At 39.7% G+C, this 11474-nt stretch overlaps 1 protein-coding gene across 1 annotated transcript in view; it reads left to right on the top strand.

Annotated features, from left to right (window-relative positions):
- Lhfpl6 (LHFPL tetraspan subfamily member 6) overlaps window positions 1-10893 on the top strand; it is a 236105-nt gene extending 225212 nt beyond the window's left edge. Inside the window, exon 4 of the mRNA XM_071610784.1 lies at window positions 9800-10893. Coding sequence (XP_071466885.1) covers window positions 9800-9918 — 119 coding nt within the window. The 3' untranslated portion in view covers window positions 9919-10893. The remainder of the gene's footprint in view (window positions 1-9799) is intronic.
- Window positions 10894-11474: the final 581 nt, after the last annotated feature.

Genomic DNA, 11474 nt, shown 5'->3' on the forward strand with positions numbered 1-11474 from the left:
TAAATAGACTCAGTACTTGGATAGAGGTGGGGGAGATATCTACCATTACCCACATCTCCTCACCACCTATTCTTTAAGGACACACTGTGGTGATGGTGGGGGTGTGGGGGTGTGGGGTGGGGGTGTGGGTCTCCTTCCCATTATTTGCTTGAGGACAGCACCCCCTGGGGCCCATCCCTAGGGAGTGCAAAAAACTACAACATAAATGGAGGAGCCCTTAGTCACGTACAGTTCAACCCTGATAATTAATTTGAATTCATACTTCCAGTTATAAGAAGACATAAGAAACAAGCAAAGGTTTTAAGAAGAACCAAACCTCACATTCTTCCTTCAACCTTTTGACTTCTTTATTTTCTGCCACCAACCAAGTTCTTCTCTTTACAGACACCTGAAGTATGATTTCTACTACTTGTTCCATTAAAAGTTTGAATTAAAGACTTTGTATGTTTTAGGTCAAAGGTTCAATAATTTTTCTTTTTACGAGTGGCACTTTTGTTCAGTAACTTCACAGAAGAGCAGGTGGATTTGGTCTCATGGCATATTCTTTTTGTTCTGTATTTTAATGTTTATGTAAAGAAGGTCTGAATAGGAAGAGGTATGAAGGAATTTATTCAAGAGTAGAAAGAACTATCAAATTTTGTCTGTGGTGGTTAAGATTACAGAAGATTTTTTCTCTTTCCATTGATCCTATTACCTTCTGGCTTTTGTTATTTATGAGGAACAAGGACAAAATCTAATGTGTCTGTTTCTTTTACCTAGACTTTACATTTATACCTTAAGGCATTAACAATTTCAAAATATCACAGAAAATATTAAGCCTTGATAAATGAAGTCTATCAGCTTTGTTTGTCCTGATGCAGGCACTTGTGGTTACAAGGCATGCTGGGAGCTCAGCAGCATCCTTATAAGAAAAGAGAAGTAACTTAAGAACCCATAGAGCTGAAGTTCAAAATAGAGACAGGAAGACACAGCAAAGATCAAGATTCTGTGACAAATGGTGTACTAGTCAGCTTTGCATTACTACAACCAAATACCCAAAGCAACTAACTTTATAAACAGAAAAGGTTCATTTAGCTCACGACTTTGAAAATTCAAGTGTAAGATCCGGTGGCCCCATTGGTTTGACTTCTGATAGTAGATAACATCTTGGCAGGACATATGTAGCAGCAAGTGATCATAGCTTTAACCAGAGCACAGAGAAAGAAAAAGAGATTGGGGTTACACAGTCTCCTTCTAGGACATGCCCCCAATGACCTAAGGACCTCCCTGAAGACCCCAGTCCCCAAATGTTCCGTCATCTACCAGCAGCCCTAGAGGGGAATTGGAGAATGCCCAAGACCTGGAGCCCTTCATCAGGCAGCTCAAGACAGAACCAGGCAGGCCAAACCCGCCAAGTCTGGAGGCACATGGTAAGCTAGGTTCTCATGCCGGAAACACAGGTTGTCAGAATCCCTCGAGCAAATTTGTTTTAGACTTCACCTCGACACATTCTTTAGAGTACCAAGATTGCTTCCATTGTTTTAGGAACTGGGGGGTGGGGGGAATTCTGTGAGATAGAGTCCTCTGATAATTAGAACCTTCCAACCAAGGTGGACCTGGAATGCAGAGTCTTTTAAGAAGACTCACCAAGTCAGAGGGGTGACATGAACTTTTTTTCTTGGCATATGAGTTCTAGCAGAGATTGACTACTAGATTCCTAGCAAATAAGAAACATACATTTAATTGAGATCTTCCTCACATATTATCTGAGGACAGAAAAAAAATTCTAGAATCAGTTTGACCCAAGTTCAAGCTCAAGTTCACCATTTACTTAATATAAATAAGGAGCTCATTACTTTGCTTTCATGGAAATCAGATTGAGAAAATACAAACTTTCATGGAAATCGGATTGAGAAAATACAAACTTTCATGGAAATCGGATTGAGAAAATACAAACAGATTTGCCTCTCTAATACCCTAAAAGGATCATAGACGAAAATGATTAACTGAGGTGAGGTGTCATTTCTTAACGGTTTAGCCCCTCACTCAGTGTTTACATGACAGCTATTATATAATCATTAATGTTGGATTTCTACTGTCAGCACAAGTCAAGGCTCTGATGTCCATTCAGGCCTCGAATGTGTATTGGTTGTCTTCCTGGGTCCAGGCACTGCTCTGAGCACAGGACACACAACAGGCATTCGCAGTCGCACATCATAGACACCAAAACATTAATTGAACAAATTAATGGAAGGCCAGAGGTTAAACTGCAATGTCCTTAAAAGATGAAAAGATCAATGGAATTCCATTGTTATTTGAAGTAGGGCCAAGTTCTTTGTAGCGCCTCTTTCTCTATTACTTCCAAAAGATGCACTAAAAACTAATTTAAGCCACCCTAAAAAAAAAAAAAAAAAAAAAAAAACCCGCCACACCTCTCCACACCGCTGCCCCACACTGGAGCTGCCCTGGAATGCTGCCACGGAGCCTTTGTCTGTGGACTTGGCATGTGGCTATGGTATGCTGCTTTCTGTCCCATTAACCTCTATTTTATCTGTCAAGAATAGTATTCCCCATTGTTGAAAGCAGCAATTTGCCAACCAAGCAAGCTTGGAGTCCTGTTTGATGGAGCATTACAGAGAGCAAAAGGGAAAGTTTAAATAGATTTGCCTCTCTAATTTCCTGAAAGGATCACAGACAAAACTTGCCCTCTGGTAAAATGCTTTCTGTTTGCATTATAATAACAAACATTTATTGCCATGACAGGGAAAAAGAGAGGCCCCCAGAGGCTCTCCCTCCGCCCCCCCACCCCACCACACACACCAAATTTCCTGGTTCCAGTTAGTTCTATTAAAATTCATGGGAAACTGTGCTACTTCAAACATATAAATGTAAACGTCTCCAGTTTTCTAATAGCCTCAAGTATTCAGTAAGACATTTTTCTTATATGACTATAAAACATGGTACTTTTTTTAAAAAAAATCATTGAGCATGTGGGTTTTAACAATGAAATCATGCTCAGGAAGAAAAATCTACTTTCCCTTTCTTTGAAGCAGTTGAAGACATACTGTCAAGTCTACGACTCATAAATCCAGTCTCTCAGAGACTTTCAGATGTTTCACTTTATAGTTTTATGAAAAGAAAAATTTATATCTGTGTTATTTCATTGAATTTCTATAAAACTTATGTGTAATATACACGGAATGTATTTAAATAATGCAGCTAATGTCATATTAGAAAGTAGGCTTCATGTGACCAAGGACCCTGTCAGTATAATTCACTGCGGTATCTCCAGTTTCTATAACTTTGCAAAGCAGAAAATAGGTAATTAAGATTTATTTGTGATTGTGGAGTATCTTATATTTCTATCCAGAAAATTGAATGAAAATTGTAAAGAAGAAATTTCCAAAATTCAAGCTCTCAAACTCAGGGAATGATCATGCAACAAGGACTTAAGAGTCTGATTTTGCTAAAAACACTGACACTTTACTTGGGCCTGCAGATATAAAAAGCTTGGCATCTCTTGTCTCCGTTTTTCATCTGTGTCTTTTGCTTCAAGTCAAGCACCTTGGATTCCAGGAACAACAATTCTGATCCTTAAAGATCTTGTGATGAGTGGAAACTACCCCAAGGCAGGAGCAACTTGACCAGGCCTTGCGTGATCAGTGCTGAGATAATAATGAACCAGGCCATAGTGTGACAAGGCTGCTTGACCATGCATACATCTGGTCACCGTTGCCTTCCCATTATAGCTATATGATTAAAGTTCCCTTCCTGCATTGCCGTGTGACTAGAGTTCCTTTCACACTTTCACCATTACTTTTCCTCTTGGTTTTTAGAATGAGCAGCTAGACTTGAGGTTTCTTGGGCCCCCCCAGAGTCAGGCCTCTGGACCAGGACTCCAGTAACAGTCATACTCAACCTCATCTTTTGCCTTACACCCCAAAAGGCATCCATGTCTTACTTGAGCAATACTTTAACAAAACCTTTCCCTTAACCCAAACACACTCTTTTCTGGCCTCCCATGTTTGTGCTTGGCTTGCCTCTACTCATCTGGCAAGACTCTGTTCAAATTTCACTCCTAATTTAAGGCATTCCCTCAGTGACTTGACCACACTATATAGAACTCTTGAGATTTGCTGCCTTTGTATCTTGGACTTTTTTTCCTTTCAAGAGCCTATCATAATTATTACATAAGTGTAAGAATATTATTGAGTATTTATTTCCTTGCTGGACAGTAAGCTGGAGAGCAGGAATTATATTCATCTTATTCTCCACTAACTTCCTAGGACTCTGTGATGGCCAGTGGGCCCAGGGCCCTCAATACGTATTTGTTGAATCCATGAATGAGAGGAAAAAGGGAGAGAAGAAAAGAAGGAGGGAGAGAAGGAGGGGAGGGAATAAAGAACCAGGGGTTTAATGTTTCTTCATGTTTGCCTGAATCCTGTTGATACTTCTTGGTCTTACTGGACTGATCTTGATTATTTTTTTTGCTTTTCTAAAGATATGTGTGTGGGAGTGCTCGTATATTTCATATATTTTTGAGGCTGGTTTGATGAGATGGCTCTATTTCTATGTAATCCAGAATACTAGAACAAATCAAAGTCACCTTTGATTTAATTTTTTTTTCAAATTACCTAATTATCTTCATGTCTGAAATACAGGAATATTTTTATTTCAAACTGCACTAAACATTAATTGCTCATTTGGTCCTTAATCAGCCGCTGGATTTAACCACAAAATGTATAAATCATAACATATGAACTTGCATAGATGTGTAATCAGGGATCACATTTTCTTATATTGCCAAACATTTTAAGAACCTTTGCTTAGTTTTCTCCCAGCTTTCATCTGATGAGCCCACCATGTGTTTTGTGACATAAACTAGAATGCATCCAGAAACATTACAGTGATTAGAAACTACAGTTACACACTGGTGTCGACAAGGAGTTGGACTTGCCCTTGAAAATGGCAGCACAAGGAAGAGTGGCTCAGGCTCCGGGTCTTTCAGGGACTGACAGGACTTGGGTGAGTAGGTAGGTGGGGTGCTTAAGCCTTGGACACCTGAAGAAACTAGGAGCCCCTCTGGTAAAGAAAAACAAGAAAACTTTGTTCATTGCTGCTATCTTAGATCTGGTTCCCCTAGAGCAAATGCTGAGGTGAAGATTGGTGTTCAAGTGGTTCAGGAAATGAGCCAGATTTCAAAGCAAAGCGATGAAGGACTGAATACCAGGCACAGGTGCAATCTGAGGTGAGGTCCCAGCCTCGGCTCACAGGTGTTCTGGAACATTCCTTACACTGCACAGTCTGCCCCATCGAGAGGCAAGAAGTCACTGGGTCTTCACACTTGTGCCCCAGTCCTGAGTCATGACCTTGGCTACAGGTCATGCTGGGGACCACTTCAGCTGTCAGAGAGTAGAGGCAAATTGGTTCCATTTTCTCATGGGTCCTCTGAGGTGGGTTTCAAGTAAGAGCTGTTAGGAGCAAAACACAAGCAGAAGTTGTGGACTAAGAGCCCAGAAACATCAGCCGGATCCAGAGGAATGGGGCGGAGCATCTACACCACCAGTTATAGTTTCCCCTCCAGGCACAAGCCTCTGAAGTTTTTATATTTTATTGACTTAACTATAGGAAAAAATATTATCCCCTCTAACCTTGGCCCTCTGAGGATCAATGCGTTAGTAGCCTCCCCCCACCTTTTCATCTTTAATAAGCAGTGCTGCTGTCACATATACTATTCTGAAATAATTATCCTTGCCAGCCTCTTTTTCTCAAGAAAGTGTCCTATAATTAATAAAGAATTATATATACTCTGCTTTGCGTGTCAGGTCGTGGAACTGCATGTAGGTCAATACCTTGTTAATAATGAGCAATGGCTTATATTCCATGTCAGGAGCTCCGTGTGGAACAGATAGACGACACATTCTGCTGACTCTTTGGAAGGGTCTAAACCACTGGCCATCTTTTATCTGCCTTCTAATTTTCCCTTCTAGATTTATTTAATCAAGGTAAAGAATAATTCAAAATGGAGATAATTCCCAGGACTCACAGCCACATTAGCAAACGTGGTCCGTGAAGGGGGACTTTGTTACCCTTGAAAAATGCTTATGCTGTCTATCAGAATTAATGGAGGTCATTGTGCCTGTGAGACCTACCCAAGGTGGAGATGTGATCCTTTAGAACTGAGCTCCCTGTTAAATTTAAAATACTCTGTAGGAGGTTTGGAAATACATACTTGCTTTTGGGAACGTCTTTCCAAAAATTCATTTCCAAAATAGGATTGGAGTTATTCTTAAAATAAAATCCCAGATTTACTGTTTTTTAGGAGATGGTTGTCTGCCTGCTTTGTTTCCTTTCTTTATTTTTATTTTACCTTGTCTTTTATTTATCAGTCATTTATCGAGTGCCCACTGCGGGTCAGGCACAGTGATAGTGGATAGTTGGGAATAAAATATAGGAAGTCTCCCCTTATTGAAGTTTTCATTCTAGAGATGGAGACCAAAATTAAGTGCACACACTGAATTTATAATCCATGGAAATTGCTGTGGAGGCAATGCAGTGAGCAGAGGCAAGAGAGCAACCACAGAGGCTACAGCCGGTGGGAGGTGTCTTTTGGGAGGTGCCACTGGGAGATGGAGCCAGTTAGTTCTGCAACAGTCTGGATGTAGAATTTTCTGGATAGAAGGAATAATGAATGTGGAGCTCTCATATCAGCAACTAGCTGGATGTGCTACAGAGAAGGTGGCCAGTGTGGCTGGAGAGGCACAGGGGGAGGGTGACCATGAAGCCAGAGAGGACAGCAAATACCAGCTTATTCGAGACCCCAGAGCCCACAGGGAGGAGACGGATTTTGGAGAATTCTTTCGAGGGTTTTAAGTCAAAAAGTGACTTGATCTGATTTATCTTTAAATAGATAGTTGCCTTCTTTGCTGCTGGTGATTATGTGAGTAGAAGCAGAGAGACAGACAGGTGGACAAGGGCAGCAGACACAGTGGCCAGGGATGCCAGGGACTCTGCAGACACTTTAGAGAGGGACACAGGACATCAAACTTTGCTCGGCCTTAAATTTCCTGTCTGAAAGATGGGGATGACATTCACATACCTGCCACACTGTGTTCTCATGAGGATTAAATGCATCAATATATTTTTTAAAAATGTTATTGAGACAATGTTTGTACATCTTTATAGGGTTTATTATTGTTAGTTCAATGTATGTGTATAACGTGTGATGACAGGATAATAAATATTTCTCTTGGAACACTGATCTTTTTTATGGACTGGAAATTTCATACTCTTCTAGTCACTTTGAAATATACCATAGATTGTTTAAATCAACTATTACCCTACCATGCTATGGAAGAACCTGAACTTCTCCATCTTCTGAATATTTTCTATCTCTTATATACTTTATTTTCATGTTCCCTTGCCTCTTGATCTTCCCCGTCTCTAGCAATCCCTCTCCATTTCCTTTTTCCGTGAGATTGACTTTATTAGTTTTTACAAATGAATGAGAACACGTGGTATTTGTCTTTATATACGTGACCTATTTCATTTCACATAATGACCTCCACTTCCAGCCATGATCTTGCAAATAACAGGATTTCATTCTTTTTTTAAAAATATGTTTTTTTAGTTGTAGATGGACATAATACCTTTTTTTAAAATTTAATTTGTTTATGTGGTACTGGGGATAGAACTCAGTGCCTCATGTATGCCAGGCAAGCACTCTATCACTGAGTCACAACCCCAGCCCCAGGATTTCATTCTTTTATGACTGAATAATATTCCACTGTGTGTGTGTGTGTGTGTGTGTGTGTGTGTGTGTGTGTGTGTGACATTTTCTTTATCCATTCATCTGCTAATGGACACCTAGGTTGATTTCCATATTTTCGCTATTGTAAGTAGTTAAAAGCATTAGTATTCACTTCACATAAATTTCTCCTAATAATTTTGTGTAAATAGTAATACGTATATGTATTTCTGTTACTCTTATTGCATATAGAAGGGACAAATTCAGGATGACAGTTGGGCTGAAGACTGAACAATGCAGCCTGCTGTCTGTGGGCATGGTAATATCTGGGATACTTTAAAGATGAGGAGGCTCTTGATCTAATTGTGTTGCTTTTCATGCTGACCACAAGCCAATAACTTGCTTAACGTTGTCTCACCTTGCCTTATCTACACATGGGGCACATAACGACTACCCTTCCTATTAACTTCCAGTGAAGATACTGTGCTAATTAGCTTTGCATCACTGTGACCAAAATATCTAACAAGAACAGCTTAGAGGAGGAAACATTTAGTTTGGCTAGTGGTTTTAGAGGTTTAGGCCATGGTCAGCCAACTCCATTGCATTGGGTCCAAGATCATGGCGGAAGGGCATGATGGAGGAGCACTTCTCGATTCCTAGTGGCAAGGAAGCAGAGAGAGAGGTTTGCTAGCTACATCCTACCTGCCTATAGTCACCACCCATTACAATAGTCCTTTCAAACCATTAAGCCATCAAATGGATTAATCCACTGATTGGATTATGGCTCTTATAATCTATTCATATCACCTCTATTTCTGAATTTACTCACACATGAGCTTTTGGGAGATGCCTCATATCAAAACTATAAACAGATATGAAGTTAAACTGCACATTAAATCTAACAGTCTTTGCATTTCTCAATAGAGAAGTTATTACTTTTATCACAAATGAACAAGGCAAGAATGACTGACTTATGCAAAAAGGGACATGGTTTTCAGCCTATAGTTGATGCAATTGAAATCCAAGTGTCCTGCTATTTATGTTTGTTTCTAAGGTGATGTGTAAGCAAGAACAAAAGAAAGAGAGGGAAATGGTTGCTGTTGGAACATTGTCTGATAAGATGGTCAGACAGGAGGAAAGAGGAGTAAGAATTGGGGCAGAAAGGACAGCATCTAATGTAACATATAGAGGTCTTCTTTACTCTGCACATAAAAAGAATAATGTGGATACTATTTTAAAAAAAAAGTTCATGAGTGCAGAAATCACTTTCATGAACTCAGAAAAGAAATTTTCAATAAATGACTTTTTATTCTTGGAATCTGGAACCCAGGTTTAAATCCTGGTTCAGTTTACTAACAATTGTAAGCATATGATTTTGGGTTAACCACTAACTTTTCTAAATCCTAGCTTGCTTCTCAACAGCATTTCACCTCAGTGTTGTTGGAAGAAACCAACAAAGACCATATATGAAAGAAAATCTTTCTGTTTTTATTATTATTATTTATTATTAATAATCAACCAACTGAGACAGAGGGAGCCATTTGGCTCTTGTCATTGTTTTCATTCGAAGGACACTTTAAAGGTGTTGACCCAGGGAGAATCAGGGAGTTTTGTTCTATAATTCGGATAATAAGAGTGTGATCATTTGACAATGTCATGTAAATATAGGATTCATTTTAGTTTTGCCCTTCAAATGGTTCTCTTCCTTAAAGTGGCCTGTTTGCAGAAAGATGGTACCTGTATCTTGAATTCTTATTCTAAAATGCCTTATTATGCATGTGAGTTTGGGTTAAAGGTGTCAAATTAGAATCAACTTCTCCTTCTTTCAGCCAGGGCTGTGGGCATTGGTGAAGGGAACAGGCTTTTGTCCTCTTGGCTGGTCTGAGTCACAGACCTTGAGAGCCTTCTGAAATGCATACAACCAACTTACTCTCAAGATAGCTTTCAGTGTAGTATCGCTCCATTAGAGTGAGAACACCAGGTTCTTTCAGAGCACACACGTCGAAACAAACAAAACCTCCTTCAAAGCCCTCTTCATCTGTTCTTGCTCTCTCTCCCTTCGTTTGTCCCTAGGGAAGTGTGAGATCGGCTGGGCCTACTACTGCACGGGAGCAGGTGCCGCTGCCGCCATGCTGCTGTGCACATGGCTGGCTTGCTTCTCGGGCAAGAAACAGAAGCACTACCCATACTGAGGTGGAGCCATCAGGAGAAGCCGAAGAGAAGACAGGCCACAGGGGCTGGAAGGGGCCAAAACTTCCGGCTACTTCTAAAAGGTGGAATAGTGGTTCTGATTCAATACCGTGCTAATGAAGGGAAACCCGATGGAACAAGGAACTTTATTTAGGAAGGGAGGGTGGTGGGAGGCTGGTGACAGAAATGGAGAATGATGGAGGAAAGAAAATATGGACCAAAGGCTAAGAGTTGCAGGGTATCGGGTGTTTCTATTCCACACAATATTGTCAGCATATATCGCATACACATGCAAAGCAAATCTATATATGCAAACAAGAATTTTGGTTGCTTTTTTTTTTAATGGCGAGGACTTGGGAGAATCAGAAGGGCTAGTAGAAACAGTATTATGTGGGAAGCAGGGTACCCCACAAACGTTCCCTGTAGGTAATGCCACTCCTGAAAGCACACGAGCACACACGCAGATACACATCCACACATGCCCACGCAACACACGTAAATCATCACAGACTGTGGGGGAGGGGTTCCCTAGTGCATTACTCCTCTGTTTTCTTTTTACTATCCATTGAAAACACAGTATTATCCCTTTATAAAACATACATTAAACCTAATAAATGGACCAATATGCCACTATATCAGTATTTTGTATATCCTGCATAAACTCTTTAGCCACTCTACATGTTCTCAGTGTTTATGCAGGCTTTTAGAGTTAAGCCTTCATATTTCAATATTATTCAAAGGTATGCAACATTTCTCTGAGTAGCTTCTGATATGATATTCTTATGAAGTCAAGGGGCAAATTTCTGTCCACTATAGGAGAGACTTCCGTTGAGGAGGTGAGAGTCATGAGAGACATTTTCCAATCATTAGATCTTGTTTTCTTTCGTCCATTATTGTACTGTGCTGTACCACATTTATTTCAATATTCATTTTGTAAAAAAACAATTAAAAAGTGCTATTTTGTTTGTATTTGAAAAACTCTGTGAATAAATTTCTCTCTTTGTTCAATAGCTAGATGAATCCTAGAGTGTTCATTCAATTATCTGGTCTGTTTCTTTAATTTCTTCAATATAGCCTTCCAATTGCAACTGTCCTATTAATCTTCCTCTTCTCTTAAGACCTTCCATTATATCACTCACTGATTATTCAACCAGGAATTGTTCTAGACATACAGTGTATTTAAGGTGAGACAGTTTCCATTTTCAGCTTAAATTCTTTGCAACCAGCATTATAACTTCCTGTGCATTGAATTTCAATCATAACCAAATTCTCAAAAGGATCTAGAAATTTGGGTCATTTAAGAAAGATTATCTTGTACTCCTGCTCATAGCAGAAAGCAAGACTTGACTAAGGAAAAGGGTTGAGATCCTTTCATGACCCTCCTAACAGAACCAGTTCTACCAGGAGCAAAAATTGCGTATTAGATAATGGATACATTCTTATTATGCAAGTCTGAGGTGTAGCAAATACCTACAAATTCGGTTTCGATTAGTTTCTAAATTACATGCTTTTCATATTTGGAAATGGAACAGTATAGCTCTTTACACATGTAACTACA

This window comes from Marmota flaviventris, chromosome 4 (assembly GCF_047511675.1).
Source record: "Marmota flaviventris isolate mMarFla1 chromosome 4, mMarFla1.hap1, whole genome shotgun sequence".
Lineage (NCBI taxonomy): Eukaryota > Metazoa > Chordata > Mammalia > Rodentia > Sciuridae > Marmota > Marmota flaviventris.